Raw genomic sequence first — 26,586 nt, forward strand, 5'->3', positions numbered from 1 at the left:
AACTAATTTATACCACAAGAAATCATAGATTTAATATCTTACAACATTTATTATTATTTTAGTACTAATGAAAACATCAAAAGCAAATATATGTTGCATGACAGCTAAACTTAACAAATATTTTTTTATTATTTTTTTTATCAATTCAATCGTTTCGGTTTATCCAAAAAGTTTTAAATCCTTTGATCCTTTTAAGGATTACTTATGTTCTCTCCATTGGACAGTCATTGTCGTCATGGTAACGGTACTACTGACATTTTTTGTTTTTCCTTTAAGAGATTTTTGTCTTAAGTGACAAAGAACAACAATAGGGCTTTTATAGTTTTATTTATTTTATTTTAAGCCAAATAACTTTCTCAATCATTCGCGACCTTTTAAAATTTATAACCTTTCTATACAAAATGGACTCCTAGAAATCATTATTTGTTAACTTCCATTGTATACAGTATTTTAAAATCCTTTTTACTATATTTTTACTGTAATCAGTTATATTAATATCTGTACCCTTAAAAGGAGAATTTTTTAAAATAATTAAATTACGTTATTATATTAATAAATGAATGTACTATTACATATAAACAGTATAAGTTATAGATGCTCGTCCATCGTCATTGGTCAATTACATAAAATAGTCTATCGTTATTGGTTACTTCAAATATTCACAAGTTTATTAACTAGAGAAGTTTACATTTAAAACATTTACACGATTAAATGTATTTTTTAAGTTCCGTAAATAAATTTATTTAATTATTTTTTTAAAAAATACAATAATTTTAATTGAAACATTTTTTTAAAAATTTCGTAATAATTTTATTCCCAAAAACATTACAAACGTCATTTTTTTTAAATTAAAAAATAAAATAATAAAAATAGTAAAACAAATATTCGTATAGATATTTTACAACGCGAATTTTTCTTTATTCTTGATTAATACTTGAGAAATAATTGAATTTTGAATGTAATTTCCAATTTTTCTTTTTATCAGTATTTTAGTTATAAATTTATATTTTAAATATCTTGAAATTAACTTCATTCGTATAAGAGTATATCCTGCAAAATGTTCTTGATAATTTGAAAATATAATATGCAAAATATGCAAAATTATACGCAAGGTATACACAATTACACGTGAATATTTTTAAAATTCTCATTTAGTATTATAAAACTCGTACATAAAATTATTTTATATACGAATTTTGTGTTCTTAGTCTCATACTAAAAACCTACCTCCAACTTCTCAAGTATCATCAAGTAATTTATCATCACAGATAACTTTAGCTTTCATTTGGGAATGCCCCATAAATACTTCTGAAAGTGACTTCAGGACTGGCATACGTTACATCAGAATTATTCGGTTGAGAACGTGGTTGAGGATCGATATATCTTCTCTTTTTTCTCTTTTGTTTTCGTCTCCAACGATAGAAAAATATAGCCGCTATTGCCGCTCCTATATACAAGACAGTAACTGCAGTCACCGTGACTACTACAGTTGTTTTTGAAGTGCATACCGTATCTTCTGATATTTCTGGTAAAACTAAGATAAAACTAATGTTTAGTAATTGAAAACATAAAGTTAATTATAAAAATTACATTTAGTTACCTGTTGGCGGGGGTCTAGTTTTTCTTTCTAAAGTCCAAGCAGATTTATCAGCCATTGGTTGATCTTCTCCAACCATGATAGCAAAAGATAATGGAAGTTCGTCAGGAAGATTGGTATGTTTCTCATCTTTAGGTGGAATTCTGTGATTATTTTGTGGTGGCCTCGATTTATACGTTGGTCTAGATTTGTTCTCTTCTGGTTTCCAGTGGTGGTTTCTAGGAGGGAATCTGTTTCCTGCATTCATATTACTGTTTGACGGATAATTTAAATAGGGAGGAGCGTTTATTGGATTTTTCCTATCCATATTTATAGTTTGAGAATTATTTGGAGGTGGTTGTAAAATGAGAGATGGACGAGAAGAGTTTTTCACATTAGAGTTTCTCAGAATTGGTGGATGTATAGGTGAAGGTAGACGGGTATGAACAGGTGGAGATCTAGAGAAATTGCGATTTTCTTTACGAATAGAAGAGGGATGATGTAGTGTATAAGAAGAATTTTTCTTTGTCTCTTCTCTTGAAGGTTGAGCGTTATTAGAAGTCCAAATTCGAGTATTCGAATTCTGATTGTTATTGTAAGGATTCCTGTAATGCAAATTAGGAGCTTGATCTGGATTTGAAACACGAAATCCGGGCCATGGGCTAGGATAATTATGAGACATTGGAGAATTGGGTACATTATGGACGTTGGGAGGAAAGTCGTAACGTTCTTTAGGAATTTGAGGATTAAATACATGCTGCTGCTGCGAGTAAGGTGTAGACGAATGAACTGATATAGGTCCATTATGATTGTTTAAAGGCCTCTCGTATTCTCGATCTTTGGAAATTACACGTATCGAAGAACTTTGCAATTCAGAAAACGATTTGTCGTTGCTAGGACGATCACGAATTTGAAAATTTGGAGAAGAATGTAATTGATGTGAAGAATGATAATGTCTTGGATGAGAAGCGGGACGCATTCTATGATCATCAAATTGTTGATCTGTGTAATGGAATTGAAATTGATTGTATTGATGTTCTGTACCGCGATTATTGTAATATGGTGGATAAAGAGGAGGAGGTGAATTTGGCCGAAAATCTTGACGAAAATTTTGATGATATTCACGATAGTGAGGACCAAATCCTTCGGATGGTCTGTCAAATTGTCTGTTATCATAGGAATGCGTATAATCTTGATCTCTAGAATAATGACGATTTAAATTAGACATTTCGGAAGGTGTTAACTCCCTTGGAGAATGGGATTGAAAAAATGGTTTGCTTGTAGAATTGTTAACGATTTTTGAATAATTTTCCCAAATATTTTGCTCTCTGGTAAAATTTGAAGTCCTCATAAAATTTCGTTTCTGAAAATCTGCGGTTGAACTTGAAAATTTTGGAGCAGTTACATTCTGGTATTTAAGTCGTGATTTTCTCTCGAAGATAGCAGATGTATTACTCGATAAAGAAGAATTTAACATGTAATTATTTTTGAAAGTTTGATTCTTTTGAAACGGAAACTGTGTTGTTAGGGAAAGAATTTCTTGATTAGAATTATCATGTAAAGATCTTTTTCGTCTTCCATGAGATCTTGCTCCATTTCTACAAATAACCTGTAAATATTTTAATTATTAATTTCATTTACATTTCAAAACAAATCTTTACAACGTTATATAACTTACTGGTTCGCATCGATCTTGACAAAACTTTATCTGTACTTCGAAGTTGACCATCCCAGTTGACGGAAAGCGAAAAGCTTTAAAGTTAGCATAAAGAGATTTTCCATCTCTTTGATCCACTTGAAGAGTTGGAAAAATACTGGGATCATTTGGACATCTAATGGTAAATTTTGTTTAAAATTTTATAAATATTTTAAAATATTTATATAACAATATAATTATACCCTCTGCCATCGATGAGAAAAAGGCTTTCGCCTTTAGTACTTCTTGCATATAAATTTTTAGCATGCAGAGCGAAAGCACCTGAAACAGAAAGAAAAATTAACGTGAATTGAGGACTAATAATTACTTTTAATATAAACATTTTATTAATTTTTTATTACTGTTAATTTCCCTCAATTCTATTCGAAGAGTTAATTCGTCTCCTAGTCCAACTCTTCGAGCATCTTGACCTTGATGATCCAAAACTCTCATGACAACATTCGGAGGAGGAACAGTATTGGTGACTACTGATTTAATTGGATGCTGAAACAAAGTCCTAAAGAAAAACATTACAATAATTTTTTAAAATTTGTGAATAACTGATATTCGTTTATTTTTGTAAGCACTTACGCTACTTCCATGGCTGGATGATCAGACTGTAATGGATTTCCTAAAGTATATGTCCTCTCTCTGGGTTCAAAAGAACACATAACTCGAATTGTTTTATCGTTATCTGTCATTATAACCGGATGTTGTTGAATTACTACTTCATTTACATAAAGATCAGGACCCTATAAATTATAACGATAACAAATTACTTACATTCAAACATTAATTTATGATTTATATTGTTATAATTCCTTATTTAAAACACATTTACCTCAAGTTTAGTTCCACAACGGCTTCCCATTGAAACAGCAAACTGTAATGATTGCTGACCAGTACCTAACATGTAACACTGTGCAGGATTTCCTTTAGCATAAACTCGTCCATTAAATGGTACGGCAAAATTAACTGTTAATATCATGTCTTGTTGATTGCACTGAACGCTAACTATATAGAAGAAAAATTAATTATTTGTGCATTAAAAATATATAATGAAATTAAATAAAACTAATTTCGAACGAAGAAAATTCGATATAGTTTTTCAATTAAAAAATATAGAAAATGATTAATAATATAAGACTAAAAAGTGATACAGATATATACATCAGTACCATTTTTCATAATTTTATTCATCTCATGACAATTTTATAAATTACAAAGATAATTATAGTAATTTTTAAATCATAGTTAAGTCTATAATATTGACTATTTTATTTATTTAATATCTCTGATATAATTAAATCAGGTATATAAAAAGTATTTAAAATGTTATTTAAGTACTTTCGTTTTAGAAAACTGACTCAAAACTATCTTCATTTTCATCAGGTATATTATGATAAATTTAATCACAGTAATGATGAAATACTCCTAACACACTCAAGGTAATGAAATTATTTATCCTAATCTTTGTTGCAGCGATTTTCATAATTATAATTAAAATTACACTCAATTATATTTGAGTTTATTTCTTAAAAATCTTTCAACGAAGCGGGATATAAACTCAAATATAATTGAGAGTGTAATTTTAATTTTTAATTACATTATTTATTATTTGAAAGTTGTAATAGTGTATGTTAACCTATGTTAAACATAAAGGTTATAATAATTTCTAACCAAATACTTTTTTGTTAAACCATTTTTTCCAATTAGAAAGCTACTCCTTATCACAATAGTTCACACCTTCTTAATGAGGAGCGAAATCTTTTATAGGAGAGGCAAAGAAAAGTTATTGTGGGAATAAAATGCAATTATTACATCATAAAAATTTGATTATATTTAACCGTTAGTATAATCTATACTAAGTTATTTTTGTTTGTTTGAAATATAATTCTTTACTGCTAAAAACGGTAAGAAAATTAATTTTATTACAGTAAAATACATCATAAAAAAACTGAGTCAGTATGCTTTATGTTTTCACAGGTGAAAGAATGTTTTTACAAGGGAAAAATCCCTCTAAAAAGTTTGTCATCTTTATTTCATGACAAAAAAATAGTTTTATTAAAAATCATTTTATAAGATGGTTATAAATCCAAAAATTTAATGCCAGCTTGATATTTTCACATTTAGTTTACAGTCGGTTTCCAAGAAGTTTGCCATTCTCATCGCTAACGAAACGTGCAATAGCAAGCTAATATACAAGAGAATCATAACATTGCTGATACAGTCAAGCATGAATTAATAGTAAAATTAATATGTTTATTAGTCTACGAGAAAACTTTCCTTGAAGACTAAGTTAAACGATCTGAACAATAAACATCAAGCAATAACGTTTTAGATATGTTAATTCTGTTACGAAGTAATTTTTAAAATTTTTCCAAGTATATAACAGGAATAACTTTCTAATTGTAGAAAAACTTAAAAATTAGACATATTCCCTCTTTATTTAATTTGTCATCCTTTTCTACAGTTTTTAAATGGTAAGTAATGTTTAAAATAAAATTTCTCTAACAAGAAAATTACTTTATTATCAGGAAACATTTCTGTGTATAGGCATACAGTGTAAAAATCATCAGAAATAATTATATTAAAAAAGTAAAAACATTTCATTTATCAGAAAATGTGGTCTTCATCATTTCAATCAATTTCAAATGAATCGAAATGATAATTAAATAATTTAAGTTGAATTCACAATTTCTCTGAACGTTTATTAATAAATGTAAATTTACAAAAAAATAATATTTTCTCTAAATTTATTCTTACAAATTTAAAAAAAAATTATTCTTTGCTGTTTACTTATTCTAATCATTTCCTGGTTGTCTATTTAAGAAGTGATGTATTAAATGGCTTATTCAAATCTACTAAAACTTTTTCAAATCCAGAGTCATAAATGTGTAAACGTGCGAGGTTTAAAATATGTAATTATGGAGTTTATTTAATTGTAAAAGTAATGAATTAAGCTTAAGTTTAAGTTAGGATATTAAGCCTAAGTTAGAGGCGTTATCGCGATCGTCTCATGCGATAACGCTTCTGTGTCATCCATTTTCCCCTGGAACCGAAAACAAAATGCAAAAAAAAAAAAGAATTATAATTGGCCCGAAGGAGAAAGCTGGGCCCCAAAACCAACGTCGATTGGCTAGCCCCAGGAAAAAAGAATAACGAGGGATGGAATAATAAAGGATGGAAGTAGGAGAATAAAAACCAGGAGATACGGTAAGAAGAGTCTTGAGCAAAGTCAACGATGATAAAGAAGAGAAGAGAGAAAATGGAAGTCCGAACCACCTTCGGCAGAATAATGGAACTTCCTTCTTTTTTTCGCTGCTAAAAGTGTAAAAAATGTCGGAAGTTTCGATAGTAAGATTACTTCAAGAAATCTCCAAACTTTCTTTACTCGAACATCTGTCTGATTGTGTCCGAGTTCGAGTCGTCACTGTTCTTGTTCGCACATCGCAAATTCGGATGACATCGGTCGGTCGCAATGTTCTCTCTCTCTCTGTCGAGTAGTGTCGTAAAGTTGATTCCTTTCGGTTTAAACAAATGTTTAACTTGTTAATAAAAGTTGTCGCTCTCTATCAGGATCTACGCGACATTCATCTTCCTCCCAGGTATGTCAATTTATCATAAGTTTAGGTTTGCGTAGGCTGACCGTTCGGGCCTGACGGAAGTAAAAGCAAACCCTCACAAATATTTAAGATTTATTATAGAAAAACTTTAAAAAGTTTTTAATTGTTGTAAATAGAAAAATTTGCATACTATTCCGGCACTTAATTATATTGTTTTCGATCTTAGCCGTTCTATTTTCTATAAAGTTATTAATACCATCAGAAATACTCAGGGATGATTTCATATATTGAATTTTTATCATAATAAATTTTATAAATTATAAAAAAATCACACAAATCCTGTTATTCAATTTAAAAATGAAACTGCGTTTGAAAAGATTGATATTTACAACGATTTAGGTATTACTATTATAATATCTGCGGGTTTCTTTATTTCTATTTCAATTAATATTTTATTAAAATAAATTTTGAGCAAAATTTACGAAAAGCGTATTTATTTTTATAAGAATATTTGCTATATAGGTTTTTCTATACAGTAATACCACTTCCTATCATTAAGACACCGCATTCATTTACAGAATAATCTATAAACTAGTTGAATATTTTCAAGTTAATTCTTACCTTGTTCACAGTTTCCCTTTTCGCTAAATATCGACTGTCTTCGAAACTGTAGAAGATCTCTGCTATCGCCCACCGTTGCCAAATCTTCGCTAGATAAGGCACAATGCCTAGTCATAGTTTCGTAATTTATAGAACGGCACCGAAATCGTCTTTCTAGATCACATTGTTTCTGACAGTCGTGTATGTCGTGAGCTCTAGAAAGTCTATCGATGTAAGGAAAGAAACGATCTGGATAATCTTTATATTGGCACGTGGGAGGCTCTAAAATAAAGTGAAATTTGAAGAAAGAGTCTCTCTGAAGTGTAATTTATAATTAATATCACACACTTTACCTTTTATGCATTGATTTTCAAGATAATCTACATCTTCACTTTTCACAACAGCAGAAGGCTGGCTCCTCCGACTTTCAGAAAAAAGTCGACATAACTTTAATTTATAAAAGTAATTAGCAGACAAACAGTTCTTGTCTCTGATGCATAAATCTTCACAGTCAGTTCTTTCTGGTATACTTGGTATATCCATGAGCGCTGTTCCTTTCATTTGGTGCCCTATAACTCTTTCAAACGTCCAATACTTTCCACAACCCATATCTGTAAGAATATAACAATTTAAGTTTAACTAAATCCTTATCGCTGTAAAAATTATGAAAGAAATCTATTTTTTTAAACATATGTTTAAATTAAGAATTGCATTTTACAATTGTTTACCTCTTAAACAAACTTTCTCATAGTAAGCAGCAAGAGGAGACGGCATGAGAGCATTTGTAATTTCTGATGCAGCAACTTCCAACCAATAACAAATCTGCACAGGCGTGTAAAGAATTACAAATCCTTTGCATCTGTCTCCCATTCGTTGACATTCGTGTTGGCATTGCCCCAAAATGCCTACACTATCGATAATGGGTATTCTGTGCTTTCTTAAAAGACGAGGATCGTAACCCACTATTTTCTCGTAAGTATATCTATCGAAAGTACATACACCTGGTCTTTGAGTAGGAGGTACTACTGGAGGAGTTAGGATAGGTGTCTCACGTGGAACGGATCTTGTAATTTGGTTTTTACAATCCTTTTGAGCAAATAAGGATTTGTGGCGTAATTCAAATGCGGTATTCGGTAAACTTTCTTTATTATCAGAACTTAATAAGCATTTAAATTCGCCAGTTCCATCAACGTGGCTATAAGATCGACAGTTGAATGCTCTTTCTCTATCACATTCTTCTTCGCATTGCTGTGAAGTGACGATGCCATGAAGAGTACGATCTACATACCACATGTAAATCCCTATTTCTGGTGACTGATATGGACAATTTGACGTTTCTGAATAATAAATAATTAGTTATTACAGTGTAGAATATGATCTTAAAGTATTTTAAATATACATCTTACCAGAAATGCATTGATTTTCTATATAATCTACTCCAGCAGAGAAATGCAGTTCTGCAACTGGTGAATTTTTATCTTCGGTAGAAAGTGTACATTCTCTGCGAAAACTGTAATAATTTGACGACCTGCAGCGGAATCTTCTTTCTTCCAAACATCTACGTGCACATTCCTCTCGATTCACCTGTCGTATGACATCGACTGGTCTTGTCACTCTCAGTTCTCTATCCATTAATATATCAACAGCCCAAAGTTTTTCACACGGAATTAAAGCTAAAATTAAAATAATAATAAATTACATCATAAGGCAAGGATCTATATGAAACAAGACAGAAATTGTTATCATAGAAGGAACCTATTTCCATCTTTTATAGATACATAAAGCAAATTATATATATGTAAACAATCGTAAACTACAATATTCTTAGTTGGAAAAAATTAATTAATATTTATAATAATCTAGTATTATATTAATAAATTTTTAATAAATAAATAAAATTCATAATAATTTCTTTCGTTCAAATTCAGGCTCTCAATGTTTTCAAGCATACTCGTAACCTACTGATTATCTTTACGTAGCGATAATTTTATAGTTTTATTTGATAGCAGAAAATTAAGATAAATGCGAAAACATTTTTCAAGTTTTATTATTATAATTTTAACTTTACTAATCCTAATGTTTAGTGTTTAGCTTAGTGTCAACCATAAATCATGAAAGATAATATATGCAGAGATATATACAAATATATTTTTCATCCTCTGAGATAAAAGTAAAATTATAAAAAAATTCTAAAAAATTTATTTATTATTGATTCGGTTCTTTAGATATTTATATATAACCAAACAGTTTTAAAATTTTATAAACATCACAAAACTTTTGATAATATCCAATCGTTTATTCTAGATATAGAGTTGAAAATCGAGAAGATGAAATTCAATAAAGTTTCTCTAGTTTTTTTATATCATTAATATTATATTATTTTTACTCTTTCTACACTTTCAGCGCTGAAACGACTATATTAGTTCACTTATTTATCTATCAATTCTTTACACGTTTAAAGTATTATTATATTCTAATTTTTAAAAATAACATTAAAATTATATATCCAATTCTCAGCAAATATCATTTTAATTTTAGCAATTACTGAAAATAAAATAAAAAGAAAACAGATATTAACTTGAAAAGGATTTTAAAAACAATTTATTTATGAATATATTTCTCTTATAATGTCTTATAGATACTACAGATTCTATAGAATCTATAGTATAAAATCTATACTATAGGCTATATAGATTATATTCTACAGATACCTGTCATTATTATTTCATATTTATTGACTTCATTGTAATATAAACTCAACAGAAAAATCACCCGAAGGAAGCTAAATAAAATGGATCTCCTATAAAACAGTATTTCCTGTATAACACATATTAGTAAGACAGGAAAGCCAATTCCAAACGCTTCCTTTGACAATAAAATTAGCCCCATTATATTTATCAATTAATTAATAGTGCATTTACATTTCATTATTAGTTCTCTTCTAAAATCACTTCTTCACTTCATTTATGAAATATGTAATTATTAAACGTCTTATTACGTTTCAATCGAAATATCAATAAAATCTATTTAAAAGTAGTCTGAAACATTTAAGAGAAATAGATACAAAAATATTTTTGTGAAATATCTTGTATGTAAATTTTATTTTAGTAATTTAATTTAATTTTATAATATTATATAAAATGTACCTGATATACACAATGATTTAAAGTAACTCTTGCCCTTATTAGGTCTAATATTAACTGGACCAAAATCGCTAAATCTGTAACATTCGAAACGTTCGTAATCTAAGACGAATGATTCGCAATCTGAGTCTAATTCGCATTTACGAAGACATTCTAATGTTATTCCCGGAATTTGGAAAGTGCTACGATATAAATAAATTGGATAACTTCCAATAGATTCGAACCCGATCAGTTTCTCAAAAGTCAATTTCTGTCCACTGGCGCATACGGTTTCTGAAATATTATTAAAAAATAACAAATTAAAATCAATTTAAACATAAAATTTGATCAACATATATATTTTCGATTCGACTTTCATAATTATATATTTTTATAACTTAAGTAATTCATCATTGCATTCTATAGAATGAGGTCAAAAATTTGCAAAATAATTATTGTACTGTATTAAAAAATAACTTTTAGATATGGTATAATTATTCATAAGCAATAACAAGTTTTACTGAAGCTTCAATTACTGAAAATTTTATCCTTATTTTCAAATAGATTAAGAATTTAATATATATTGTATAACGAGTTTAAATAGTACAGGGAAGCCAGGAATCAAACAATATTTGATTAAACAAAAATTCAAATAGTGCAAGTAAGAAATTACTTACTGGGAGCAGTTGGCGGTGGAACAGTTGTAGGAGGCGGTCTAGATGGTGTACCAGTTGTAATTTCGGTAGTCAAATTGCAATTTCTTTCAAAATATGTGATACCTTGTCTGGGTTGCAAACTGAGTTTCTTTCCCCCCACGCTAACTGTGTCGTCTCCACTGAAAAAGCACTGACCCTGAGCTGAGTAATAAGCATACGATCTACAATTGAAACCTTGAAAGTCATCGCAAACTTTCTCGCAGTCGCTGTGCGATTGTATCGCTCCTCTATGAACAGTATCTGTATATGTTGAATAATGGTCTAAAGTATGTTCATAGGGACAAGTTGTCAAAACTAAAAAAATAAATTTGATAAATTTCAAACATAAGAATAAAATCGTTTATATATTTACATTATGCATTAAATACAGTATTACAGAAAAAATAAAGTATGCATACCGGGAATACAAGAATTTTCCAAGTAACTAGTCCTTATATTGTTATTGGTATGATATTTCTGTGATTGAGTTCTTCGATCTTCACGACTTAGTTTGCAGATAAGATCATCTTCGTGATAAAAGGCTGATCGACAAACAAATGTAACTTCTCTTAGACATAATTCTTCACACTCACTTCTATTTTGTACATTTGGTATATGTCTATCGTATAAACTTTCTTCTAATTCGAATGCTGGAACTCTCTCGAATGCCCAAGCTTTATTTTTGCATGCTTCTGCTTCGGCACCTAAAAAAATATTTTCCAAAAATTTATTAAATTAACAATTTAATTATGATATAAGTAAGTTTTAAAGAAGATTTTCGACATTTAAAAAGTATAGAGTTTCGAGAAAAAACGTTGAAGAATAAAACGTAGGCGAAATTTATTAATTCAATTACTAACCTCTCAAACAAATTTTCTCAAAATAATTTCCACCCGGTCTAGGTGTTAAATCTCCAATTCGTCCTTGAGAATTTCTATCTAATTTTTGGCATCTTTGTGTTTGATACGAGACCGTAAAAGCTGGGCAATCATCCGCAGATTCTTTGCAATGCTTCCAGCAATCTAAGGTAATACCTTGAAGCCAAGTACTACCAGTTCTAGGTATTTCGATGTTTGTTTCTACAGAAGACCTCAAGATGTAACCAGTGATTTTCTCGAATGTAACAGTCCCATCGTTACAACGATCTTTGGAAAATAATACACCAAAAGTTTTTTTAAAATTTTTATGCTAATTATAAATTATTTATAATTCGATATTCTTACCTACTACACATCTCTTTTCACCGAAAATTACACCACTTTCTTCTTTGAGAAATTCGAATCCTAGAGTAGACGTTCCGTCACTACTTAGAAAGCATTTGTTATCAACATACGAATAACTTCTACAGTTAAAAGACGGTTCTTGTTCACATTGATTTCTACAATCGTCGACGTTATCTGCAAACTTGATCAAATCGGTAGATAGAAACATAAAACCTTCTTGATTTTGAAAACGGCAAGCTGTTGGAGCTAATAATAGTAACATTAAATAAATATTTTAAGTAAATTGTTAATAATTATAATAATTTTGAGAAGTAGCAAATAAGAGAAAAAATTATGAATTAGTTTCTACATAGCTTTTACAAAATTACGCTAGCAAACAATTATTAAGAAATATTATAATGTCTTATACTTTGGATCATAGAAAGTCCATAATTGCGAAGTGAATTTCTTAGAGTTTTAGCTTTTTAATACATTACATTTCATTTACTTATTTTATTTAATGAGTTTATTGTATAAAATATCAAACTTACCAGCTGAAATGCATTGGTTTTCTAAATAAGATCGATGGCTTCCAGATTGATCTCGCAAGAAATCATCAGGACGAGTCCATCGGTCTTCTTTGCTTAGCCTACAAATTTTATTTCTTTCGTCGTAATCAGCAGATCGACATGCAAACATATCTTCGTTGAAGCACTTTTTTTCGCATTCATAACGCGATAAGATATGGTCTAATTCCTTTTCCACGTGTCCTACGAGGAAGGCATTCCTCTCTACTTCAAACGCCCACAACTTTTCTTTGCAACGTTCAGTACTATCTGAAATAATCATTAGTTAAAATACAGAAAAGATGAAGAAATTAACAGAAATTCTTTGCTGAATTTCCATTACCTTTTCTTTGGAAGCAGATTTGTTCAAAGAAAACGCTGTTTGAAGCGGTAGTTAAAGATTCTTTACTTCCCAACGAATTCACGTTATGAGAATAGCATATTTTGTTTTGCAAATCCAATGTAAAAGAGAGACATTCTCGTTTCTCTCCACATAAATGTAAGCAATGCTTTGTAGGAGCATCAGGAGTTCCATGTTCAAGTTTTGTAACCACCGCTCCTGGTGGATTGAATCCAGTTGAAAATATTTTCTCAAATGTATCAAATCCGAAGCATGCTTGTCCTAAAATTAAAAATTAAGCATAATTATAATATTGTATACTTAAGATATCTTATCTTTAAAATATCTTACCTCTTGATATAGTCAGATGTGGTGCAAAAGAAGCGATAAAAATCAGAAGTACTCCAGACATATTAGCTAAAAACATGAAGTAATAATTGCTTACAATTAAATTTACTAAATAAATAAATAAAATAAAATAATATTTTTTAAAAATTTGTAAAAACTTCAGACATTCGTTGATGCTTATTAATTTTTAAATATTTTTAAACATTTCGTATTAGAAATAAACTTTTAATTAGCATTTTCCTCAAAAATATATTAAGAAATTTATGAAACATCAGTTAAAATTTATACTGTTTTATTTTAACCTAAATTTAAAAAAATCATTTCTTCGTATCTGGGATGGAAAATTCTCGTCAAGATATCAAAAATTCCTCTCATAAATTCATTTCAATTAATTTTATAATTACAAAATCTTTTAAGTTTTCTAAAATAAATTTCCTACATTAAACATTAAAAAATAAAAAATTTTTACATCCATTTAAAATAGTTTACCGTGCAGAAATTCAAACTCTTCAACTTCTTCCAAATTACCCATTTATGGTTAACAATACTCATCAGCAGAACATAAATGTTGAGTTGTGGATGAAAAATGATCATTCGACCTTGTATCTCGTTATATAATGTTTTTAAAACTTCCGTGTTTGCCCATATAATCGCTTGAGTGCAATTAAAATAAGCCTTTTATCTCCTTTGACCTTCGCTTGGTATTTTTTTAAAAAAATAGAAAAATATAAACTATTCATGGTAGTGTATTAGTTTAAATATGGTTAACTAGGTCTTTAGAGTTAAATGTAAACCAAATGCCAACATGATTTTTATTGCAATTAATGATTTAAAAATTTTTTTTCAAATTATTTTACGGTAAAACAAATGAAAAGACGTAAACTAACGTTCGAAATTCTTGCTTGAGCATCACTTCAGAAAAAAAAAATTGTATAATGTAAACAATTAATTGCCATTTAATATTTAAAACGTTTTAAAATTAAATCGTAGGCATGCATCAAATTATAAGAACATTTATAAATTAATACGTGTTAAATTCGTAAATAAATTTAAGAAAATTTACATTTTTATAATAACAATTTTACAATTATTCGTAATTTTGCTGAATAAATGTTTAAAATCATATATAAATGATTTGTCTAAGTTTTCAGGTCATAAAAAATCAAAATCTATAATAAACTTTCTTAATAGCTATATGTAATTTGCTGTAAATTTTAAGGACTTATCACACAGTTTTCAATTGGAAAGCTCACTCAGATTTTATTAAATCAATATGTACAGTACTGTACAGTACATTTCGGGGCCATATACCCTTCCTCGGTTATAATTCAAGTATTTTTTGTATTTTCTAATTTGAAAACTGCGATAAGTCCTTAAAATTTACAGCAAATTACATATAGCTATTAAGAATATTTATTACAATACAGGACAGAAAACAAATAATTATAATATAAAATTTATAAATTTCACTATTTCATTAAAATTCTAAAATTTATTATTTACATTATAAAATTATAATTTAAAACGTAAACAAATTATTAAATTACTCGCAGTTTAGCTAATTTAATTTAATTTATTCTTGAAATTTTCCAAAAATAAAATTATAATTAATAATTCTATTTTTTAAAAATTTTAACCAGAAATAAACAATAATAAATACGGAATAATTCACACGAAAACTTTACAGAGCCAATTGATTCAGAATATTTTACAATAAAAATATCTCTGTAATTGGTTTTTTCCTGATATTGGATATAATTCTTAAGTGAATAAGATGATAAAACATCGGGTGGAAATATCTAACTGATAGATTTGATAAAATAAAATAAAAAAGGTTTTACAGTTTGATCAGATATTGCTAAATATTTGCCATTATTTGATATAAACGATTTTGAATGATTTTATTTTAGTAAATCGATAGTGACAGATAAAGTAGATTGTACTGATTTGCTCGCATTGTTCCAAATAATAGAAAAGGATATGGATTGAAATTGTTTACTTTTTCAGTTTATATATAGAATGTTATTGTTATTGCATCCCTGTTTTATACAATTTACCGTTTTCCTGAAAATAGTAAACTGTTTTTGAGGATTTTCACGCAATAAAAAATAAAAAAAATATATATTGTTTGAAGGAGATTGATTGACTAAATAAAAGCTTGTTAGCTCATAACGTTCATATTTATTTGCTTTTTTTTCTATTTGGAAATCAACCTTATAGATAAATAAACAATGTATGAAAGAATTGTTTAGATTAATCATTTAATACGTTGTCAACGGAATGATTCAGTTTATACAGCTTACAATAACAATCCTCTTTCATATCTATGTTTAAAGCATACAAATATTTAAAAAAAACGGATAAAAATTCTGCATAAAATTAACTATTACAAAGTTAGTTAACTTATTAATATAAATAATCAAATTTTATTTTATAAAATTTAAGAGATTATTCGTCCATTTTAAATTCTAATCATTTCAAGTTCAGAATTTATAGTCTACGTTTTTATATTCGGTTATGTAACATTCTATAAATCATTTTACTGAAAAATATCCTATAAAACACATCTCAGCTCTTTGAATATTTATAATGTAATTTTTAAATTAAATTTTAATAGTATTTATGGACAATCTTCCACTCGCGATGGTACTTTACAATATTGATAACAACAAATAATCATTCATAAGTATAAATTTATTATGATTTTCTTCATAAATATTAGATAAAATGTATCTATTTATTTATTTATTAATATTTAATTTAAATTCGGCCCTAAATTAAGCCTTCAAATATCTACTTCTGCACGCTTAGTCGCGTCGCTTTGTATCAAATCGTGCCCAAAACTAAGTACTTCCTGATATTCATAGCTCATTTTTATTATAATTTCTCCTTAAATTCTTTAATTTTTAGAGATTTATATGTACCTTTCGCAGGTAAAAGAAATAGAAAAATTATGCAGAGTAATTTAAGTGTATTGCAGTGCCACGTGAAGCGATTAAACAAGAAGCAGTTATTATTTGAAAAAAATTACACGTGTGTTTACTAAAAATTCTTTAAATTATTTTTGTAAACAAACTAGAAAAACATTATAGTTCATTCCTATCTATTTTTATTATTGTGATTAACCTTTACATATTTTAAAAATTGTTATTTTTGTTAGTAATTTGTATATATCGACGGTGCAATAAGGATTACGGAAGTATAAAATCTACAGGAAATTCCTGCTCTTTATAATAAAATGGAAATTTTTACACGTTGACTTTAAACCTACATCAATTGTAAACGAATATTTTAGTTCTCCGAATCACGAATCTAGGAAAAACTTTTTAAGATAGCATTGAAAAATTTTAAAAAATTGTTTAAATAAAAACTAAGATACATTTATATATATATAAACATTTTAAATCAAAAACCAAATTAAAAAACTGCAGTTTAAAAGCGCATTCTCTAAAATTAATCCCAAAAATTTCTTTTGAAATAAATAAATTCCTTAAATTCACACCAAAGGAATTTCTAGTTCAAAAAATATCATTTTTTTCCTTCCTTTTTTTGAAGAAAATTCTCTAAAAACAATTTAAAAGATTTTTCTTTAAATTCCCTAAATTCTCAGAATCTGTTGAGAAATATTTAAGCAAAAATATTAATTTATAATTATGTGTAAAACTTAAATTAATAGCTTAAAAACATAAAATATCATTCCCAAAATTTCAAAAGAAATAATCTAATTTAATGTTATAAGCAGTAAACGTTTTATAATAAAAATTAACAAAGATAAATTATTAAGTATCCTCTTTCATATCTATGTTTAAAGCATACAAATATTTTAAAAAAAACGGATAAAAATTCTGCATAAAATTAACTATTACAAAGTTAGTTAACTTATTAATATAAATAATCAAATTTTATTTTATAAAATTTAAGAGATTATTCGTCCATTTTAAATTCTAATCATTTCAAGTTCAGAATTTATAGTCTACGTTTTTATATTCGGTTATGTAACATTCTATAAATCATTTTACTGAAAAATATCCTATAAAACACATCTCAGCTCTTTGAATATTTATAATGTAATTTTTAAATTAAATTTTAATAGTATTTATGGACAATCTTCCACTCGCGATGGTACTTTACAATATTGATAACAACAAATAATCATTCATAAGTATAAATTTATTATGATTTTCTTCATAAATATTAGATAAAATGTATCTATTTATTTATTTATTAATATTTAATTTAAATTCGGCCCTAAATTAAGCCTTCAAATATCTACTTCTGCACGCTTAGTCGCGTCGCTTTGTATCAAATCGTGCCCAAAACTAAGTACTTCCTGATATTCATAGCTCATTTTTATTATAATTTCTCCTTAAATTCTTTAATTTTTAGAGATTTATATGTACCTTTCGCAGGTAAAAGAAATAGAAAAATTATGCAGAGTAATTTAAGTGTATTGCAGTGCCACGTGAAGCGATTAAACAAGAAGCAGTTATTATTTGAAAAAAATTACACGTGTGTTTACTAAAAATTCTTTAAATTATTTTTGTAAACAAACTAGAAAAACATTATAGTTCATTCCTATCTATTTTTATTATTGTGATTAACCTTTACATATTTTAAAAATTGTTATTTTTGTTAGTAATTTGTATATATCGACGGTGCAATAAGGATTACGGAAGTATAAAATCTACAGGAAATTCCTGCTCTNAATTATTCTAATATATAAAACAATTTTTAAATTTGATTTTAAAACTTTAAATTAAGATAAAACTTTTAAAAACCTTTTGTTTAATGAATAACAATTTTATTTTTATATTAAATTATATTTAAAATTTTTATTTAGTTTATTATTAAAAACAATTTCTCAATTTTAAAAATTCCTTTTTAATATTTAACTAATTTTAAAATAACGACTCCTATTTAAATTCACTTAACATTATTAAGAATTTACGAACCTTTCATAAAAAAATTCCCTTTAATCTTTAAAAATTTTAATGATATTTTTGTATAATACATTATTATTATTATTATTATTATTTTGGTTCTTTTACAAATTTTAAATATAATAATTATTTGTAAAGCTTCTATGATAATAATTCTTTCAAATTTTCTAAAAGTCTTTATATTTTAAGGCAATTTAAGTAAATATTGTTGTTAATTCAGGTAGAAATTTTCCTTTTATTATAGTTTATCTCTTAACCAAACTAAATTACGTTTAGAAATAGCTTTTAAAATTGAAAAATAATAAAGAAAAATTACATTTAAAAGCAATAAAATGCAGTAAAATATTGCCAAATCAGATAAATAAAAAAATTTCCATTAATAACTTAATAGAAATCAATCTAACAGTTTTAATTGAGCATCTTTCGACATCATTGAATAAAATGGTTGAATAAACATCAACTTCCTGCATAAGGTATAACGGATTACTTGATACTCCTGCATTTACATAATTAAATTTAATCATCGTCTATCTTTAACATTAAATTTTACATCTCGCTTAGTCGCGTCGCTTTGTATCAAATCGTGCCCAAAACTAAGTACTTCCTGATATTCATAGCTCATTTTTATTATAATTTCTCCTTAAATTCTTTAATTTTTAGAGATTTATATGTACCTTTCGCAGGTAAAAGAAATAGAAAAATTATGCAGAGTAATTTAAGTGTATTGCAGTGCCACGTGAAGCGATTAAACAAGAAGCAGTTATTATTTGAAAAAAATTACACGTGTGTTTACTAAAAATTCTTTAAATTATTTTTGTAAACAAACTAGAAAAACATTATAGTTCATTCCTATCTATTTTTATTATTGTGATTAACCTTTACATATTTTAAAAATTGTTATTTTTGTTAGTAATTTGTATATATCGACGGTGCAATAAGGATTACGGAAGTATAAAATCTACAGGAAATTCCTGCTCTTTATAATAAAATGGAAATTTTTACACGTTGACTTTAAACCTACATCAATTGTAAACGAATATTTTAGTTCTCCGAATCACGAATCTAGGAAAAACTTTTTAAGATAGCATTGAAAAATTTTAAAAAATTGTTTAAATAAAAACTAAGATAGATTTATATATATATATAAACATTTTAAATCAAAAACCAAATTAAAAAACTGCAGTTTAAAAGCGCATTCTCTAAAATTAATCCCAAAAATTTCTTTTGAAATAAATAAATTCCTTAAATTCACACCAAAGGAATTTCTAGTTCAAAAAATATCATTTTTTTCCTTCCTTTTTTTGAAGAAAATTCTCTAAAAACAATTTAAAAGATTTTTCTTTAAATTCCCTAAATTCTCAGAATCTGTTGAGAAATATTTAAGCAAAAATATTAATTTATAATTATGTGTAAAACTTAAATTAATAGCTTAAAAACATAAAATATCATTCCCAAAATTTCAAAAGAAATAATCTAATTTAATGTTATAAGCAGTAAACGTTTTATAATAAAAATTAACAAAGATAAATTATTAAGTATCCTCTTTCATATCTATGTTTAAAGCATACAAATATTTTAAAAAAAACGGATAAAAATTCTGCATAAAATTAACTATTACAAAGTTAGTTAACTTATTAATATAAATAATCAAATTTTATTTTATAAAATTTAAGAGATTATTCGTCCATTTTAAATTCTAATCATTTCAAGTTCAGAATTTATAGTCTACGTTTTTATATTCGGTTATGTAACATTCTATAAATCATTTTACTGAAAAATATCCTATAAAACACATCTCAGCTCTTTGAATATTTATAATGTAATTTTTAAATTAAATTTTAATAGTATTTATGGACAATCTTCCACTCGCGATGGTACTTTACAATATTGATAACAACAAATAATCATTCATAAGTATAAATTTATTATGATTTTCTTCATAAATATTAGATAAAATGTATCTATTTATTTATTTATTAATATTTAATTTAAATTCGGCCCTAAATTAAGCCTTCAAATATCTACTTCTGCACGCTTAGTCGCGTCGCTTTGTATCAAATCGTGCCCAAAACTAAGTACTTCCTGATATTCATAGCTCATTTTTATTATAATTTCTCCTTAAATTCTTTAATTTTTAGAGATTTATATGTACCTTTCGCAGGTAAAAGAAATAGAAAAATTATGCAGAGTAATTTAAGTGTATTGCAGTGCCACGTGAAGCGATTAAACAAGAAGCAGTTATTATTTGAAAAAAATTACACGTGTGTTTACTAAAAATTCTTTAAATTATTTTTGTAAACAAACTAGAAAAACATTATAGTTCATTCCTATCTATTTTTATTATTGTGATTAACCTTTACATATTTTAAAAATTGTTATTTTTGTTAGTAATTTGTATATATCGACGGTGCAATAAGGATTACGGAAGTATAAAATCTACAGGAAATTCCTGCTCTTTATAATAAAATGGAAATTTTTACACGTTGACTTTAAACCTACATCAATTGTAAACGAATATTTTAGTTCTCCGAATCACGAATCTAGGAAAAACTTTTTAAGATAGCATTGAAAAATTTTAAAAAATTGTTTAAATAAAAACTAAGATACATTTATATATATATAAACATTTTAAATCAAAAACCAAATTAAAAAACTGCAGTTTAAAAGCGCATTCTCTAAAATTAATCCCAAAAATTTCTTTTGAAATAAATAAATTCCTTAAATTCACACCAAAGGAATTTCTAGTTCAAAAAATATCATTTTTTTCCTTCCTTTTTTTGAAGAAAATTCTCTAAAAACAATTTAAAAGATTTTTCTTTAAATTCCCTAAATTCTCAGAATCTGTTGAGAAATATTTAAGCAAAAATATTAATTTATAATTATGTGTAAAACTTAAATTAATAGCTTAAAAACATAAAATATCATTCCCAAAATTTCAAAAGAAATAATCTAATTTAATGTTATAAGCAGTAAACGTTTTATAATAAAAATTAACAAAGATAAATTATTAAGTTTAAAGATGTTTTAACATAATTATAATCATCTACTTAGAAATAAGCGTTTAATTTTTCTTTAATATACTTTTTAATATGATGTATTTCTATAATTAGAAAATTTTCCTGTGAATAATTCCTTAATTAGATTTCATTAAATGTTTTTAATCAATTAAAAAATTAATGTAGAAATTTTAATATTTATTTGCTGATTTTTTCTGGCATTAATTAAGTTTGTAGAAGTTTTTGATATTTAATTACTGATTTTCTTTAATATTCAGTTCTAAAATTGTCGATTAAAAATATGTTAAAACGCTTTATAAATATTTTAGGATTTAAATAATAATAATTTATAAAATATTTTAAAACTTAATTACATTTAATTTCTGTATTTATTAAAAATTTTTCATAAATTATTATTTTAATATTCTCAAATTTAATAACGGAAACTTATATAAATTTTTGAAAAGGCATTTTTCAAGCTTCTAATTTCTTTTTTGTTTTATTAATTTTCTAAAATCTAATATAAGATTTTTGAAGTAAATATTTTAACTTTAAAGAACTTTATATAAATGTTTTAATGAGATAATTAATTATTTAAAACCACTATGTTTTCGAGAGGAAACGACGAAATATATCCAGGAAAAACACCTGAAATTTGAAAAAAATACATTTTTATGTGAAAAAATTGAATATGTTTTGACTTAAATCCTAATTTTTCTTTAGACGTCCTTGAGTATAAACATATTCGTTTTCATAGTATTTTCATAGAATGATTTTCGTGATGTTTTGATACCGAAAAAAGAAATAAAAAATATATCAATCGTTGACCCTGACTACTACAAATGTCTGCACGCCATTCGAGGAAGCTTTGAGGTCACACACTTTCTAATGTTTCCGCGAATAGCGTGCTGTCCATTCACGTGACTCCGGCGTCACGTGACTGGCGTTTCGTGACGAGGACCACCTTTTTCAAAAACTGACCATGGGTCTTGTCACGTGAACACCACGCGATTTTTCAAAAAGTTCTGTTATTCAAATTCGAAGAAATTTAAACGTTAGAATTAATAATATAAATTGTATAAAGGTGATTATTTATATTAAAATCAATATTCTCTTAATGAATGCATCGCTAGTTTATGCAAAAATTATATTTTAATTTAGCCAAAAATTAAAAATATTTAATAATTTCAGTAGAGAAAATTTTATATATATATATANTCTGTGATTCATGGGACACACTTGACACACTATAACGACAGGAATCACGCTGACGAAAGTTATGACCTCCCTTCTCACGTTTAAAATTAGGTCAGTGGTCCCGAAGCCGAAATTTTCCAGCATGCATTCTGACGTAACCAACAAACATATTTTCTTTCTTTCTTTTTTATGAATATTAAAAACGGAATCAACACTTTCGCAACTGGTTGTATACATGAAAACTTTTATTGTAATTCATTACATATTTTCAACAATGAAGGGTGGTTAAATTATGGAATTCAGAATATTACATCTCTACTTTCATTATTATTTTTTTTACAAGAGCTTGCTTTTTTATATGTACTACCAGGCATGCTCTAATTATATGTTTAAACCCGGTAATTTTATTAGAGAGAAAATTCAGTTTAGTAGTTCGCCATCATCCGCTTCAACTGATAAATCTATCAGTTGGATTCTAAAATAGCTCACCTTTTCACTCTTTTCTATTAAATTTTATGATAAAGATCTAAACAAATTTATTTATTTTTCTATCTTTTCTGAATTAATCTTTGTTTATGGATAATGTTTAATTGAGGTCATTGGGTTAGCTGATTCCGAACAATCAATGAGCATTGGCTGCAAATCCGCCTAACTGTTTATAAATTTGATACAATTATATTGGAAAAGGAAGAAACAATTAATGTAATTTGTATTGATTTGTAAATTTTGCTTCCTCAACTTTTAGAAATATCATAACAAGAATTTTTTATGAATCTTCTATGATGTTTCTGTTATTGGGATTCCATTGCTTCAACAATATCATTTGAGTTTTAATTAGAATCTTAAAAGTATTTTAGAATGGTTTTATGCTAAGTAAAATAGCAAGAGATTTTTTATTATTTTAAAATATTGAACCAAACACAAAACCATCATATCGTGCAAAAGAATAATGTTAACTCGAGAATAAAAATAAGATTAAAAAAATATATATATATATGTTTAGACGAACTTACTACAGATAACTTTTTCCTCCTGAAAGTTTACTTTATGGGTTTATATTTAAATCAAAGAACTTCCAAATTTTTTTCGGGGAGCCGGCATAACTACAAAAATACATGCGTTCACTTGGTAGGTACTGTGGTTTGTAAAATGGAATGGGTCAGTGATCGAAATGGTTGATATTTGCTCCACCCAACATCCCGTTTTGACAGGAAACCCACCTGTTTTACCTTACCATTATTCGCTCGGTATATGTTGGGACACGGAATGTTGCAAGCGCGGGTCGGAGGGTGAAAATATTACAAGCTACATAAAGAATTGGTCAATCTAGGTCTAGGTCGGATGCTATGCTTTACTGTTATTTTGTTAATTACTTGATTTAGTGCTAATTATTTTTAAAGGATTATGTATCAGATTATGTAAATTCTGATATACAACAACGTTAAAATTGTTTTATTCATTTATTTTTAATTAATTTCTATGTGTTTAGAATGTCTGAATTTAGGTAATATTTATCAGAAGTTATAAAAATTATTATTATTATTTTATTTTAGTAGAATGTTTGAAATATGAAAGATGTTACTACTTTAGATGAAAATTGTTATAAAGTATAAAATTATAATTACAGTTACAAGTAAATATTAACAAAACAGAAACCACAATTGAGTACAAAATGGTTTATAGGGCGATTATGCCTTACTAGATGTTTGTCTGTAAGACCTGCCATTAGCATTCACCCTTTGTTACGTAGAATTGTAGTTAAGTATAGAGATCCCTGTAATCCTGGAAACTATCAGATGTTTAAAAAATTCCATTGACTAGAAGCTCGTACATTTCATCATTCGTAGTTACAACCAGTCGTGCGTTAAAATCCCGTTTACTTGAGCACAAACATGATTTGCGCTCAGGAAAGCACACGACGAAGTTAACGGACTAGAGCCTTACAAACAATTTTATTGAGAATTGGGATGTATTCTCTTGTTATCTTAATTTAATCGCCTTATAAACTCATCAATCTACGTTTTTGAATGCCGTTTTGTTAGTCAAGTTAGTCTTTTTAATTATTTACATATATAATTGCACTTAGAATCAGTTTACATATTAAAACCATATGTTGACATATTAACATATATTTTAATGTTTTTCACTGAAAATATTTTTTAGATTTTTTAAACATATTTGTATATTTTTCATAGAAATGAAATCAACTCTAAAGATTATGTAATTTATTTCAAAATAAGTATTTTATAAAACAGTTAAATATAAATAAATGAATGAAATTCGTTAGAGTTAAGATAGTTACAATGATTTCCATGATTTCGTGATTCGTGTATATTTATACCAGTTCTTATCTATATGTAATTTAAGGTCAAAGTCTATACTACAGTTAACATATCAGATTTTAAACAATGTAATCATACTCTCCACAATGTATCTTAAACTCTAAATGTTAGTGTCATTCATTTTAAAAAGAATATTGTATCCAATTGATGTCCTACATTTTAAATATAGATATCATTCTAATCTGCAAATTTATGTTTCTTCACTAAAAATCCACGGATCCCTGGATATTTGAAAATTATATCTGAGTTCTAAACAAGTCCATCATGATAGGAGAGTCACTCCATCCTGCACATCTATTTAAGAATAAAATATAATCAATGGTAGCTTTGTATCCGTCATTGATCGAATTTAAATGAAAACAAGACATTTACAGTACATATCTATATTTTAAATTTACTTACATTATATTAAAATACTTGAAGAAGTCTGCAAAATATGTGACATTATTATAGTTTCTCACTACTAAATACTATAGTAATGAAAAGCCATAAAAGTTGCAGTACTGTAGAGATAATATTAATTTAATCTGTTTGAATTTCTACTGAAAATAATGTTTTCTTCGAGATTATCTGAAGACATTTGAAGAATTTCAGTAAACATAATATAAAATAAGTAAATGATCAAATCTACATTTCTAAAACTGATTATATTTTCAATTTTCAACTTATCAACATAAATAAGTTTTAACAGAAGATTAATTATAATAAAACAAAATTAAAAACACGATGTTATATCTCATTTAGCAAAATTCACTCAACTTTCATTTTCCTCTCAGCCGATAGAATGAGAGGAAACACGCAGCATCCATATCGATCTTTTCCCTTCACAAATTACTGAACATGAATCAGATACTAAGTCAATCGTTAAACTGCATTGACTACCCATTAAAAACTTTTAAAACAGGTCGACAACATTTCCTGTAGAAAACAAAGCAAAAAACTGTAAAATTCTAAAAAAGAATGGTCGGAGGGAGAGAAGAGAGAGTCTGTGATTCATGGGACACACTTGACACACTATAACGACAGGAATCACGCTGACGAAAGTTATGACCTCCCTTCTCACGTTTAAAATTAGGTCAGTGGTCCCGAAGCCGAAATTTTCCAGCATGCATTCTGACGTAACCAACAAACATATTTTCTTTCTTTCTTTTTTATGAATATTAAAAACGGAATCAACACTTTCGCAACTGGTTGTATACATGAAAACTTTTATTGTAATTCATTACATATTTTCAACAATGAAGGGTGGTTAAATTATGGAATTCAGAATATTACATCTCTACTTTCATTATTATTTTTTTTACAAGAGCTTGCTTTTTTATATGTACTACCAGGCATGCTCTAATTATATGTTTAAACCCGGTAATTTTATTAGAGAGAAAATTCAGTTTAGTAGTTCG

At 27.0% G+C, this 26,586-nt stretch overlaps 1 protein-coding gene across 1 annotated transcript; it reads right to left on the reverse strand.

The window, feature by feature from the left end:
• Window positions 1-1,209: 1,209 nt before the first annotated feature.
• LOC111619958 lies at window positions 1,210-25,603 on the reverse strand. The gene is made up of 20 exons (XM_023361786.1): window positions 25,343-25,603; window positions 13,715-13,780; window positions 13,367-13,645; window positions 13,009-13,293; window positions 12,479-12,724; window positions 12,116-12,400; window positions 11,675-11,959; window positions 11,238-11,570; window positions 10,585-10,854; window positions 8,845-9,111; window positions 8,167-8,775; window positions 7,792-8,049; window positions 7,460-7,720; window positions 4,114-4,286; window positions 3,864-4,024; window positions 3,635-3,789; window positions 3,476-3,554; window positions 3,255-3,408; window positions 1,601-3,185; window positions 1,210-1,534 (listed from the first exon to the last, which is right to left on the reverse strand). The coding sequence occupies exons 2-20, from the start codon at window positions 13,773-13,775 to the stop codon at window positions 1,275-1,277; spliced, it is 6,006 nt and encodes a 2,001-aa protein (XP_023217554.1). The 5' UTR covers window positions 13,776-13,780; window positions 25,343-25,603; the 3' UTR covers window positions 1,210-1,274.
• Window positions 25,604-26,586: the final 983 nt, after the last annotated feature.

Source organism: Centruroides sculpturatus, unplaced genomic scaffold (assembly GCF_000671375.1).
Source record: "Centruroides sculpturatus isolate CEXI.00-Female unplaced genomic scaffold, Cexi_2.0 scaffold248, whole genome shotgun sequence".
Taxonomy (NCBI): domain Eukaryota; kingdom Metazoa; phylum Arthropoda; class Arachnida; order Scorpiones; family Buthidae; genus Centruroides; species Centruroides sculpturatus.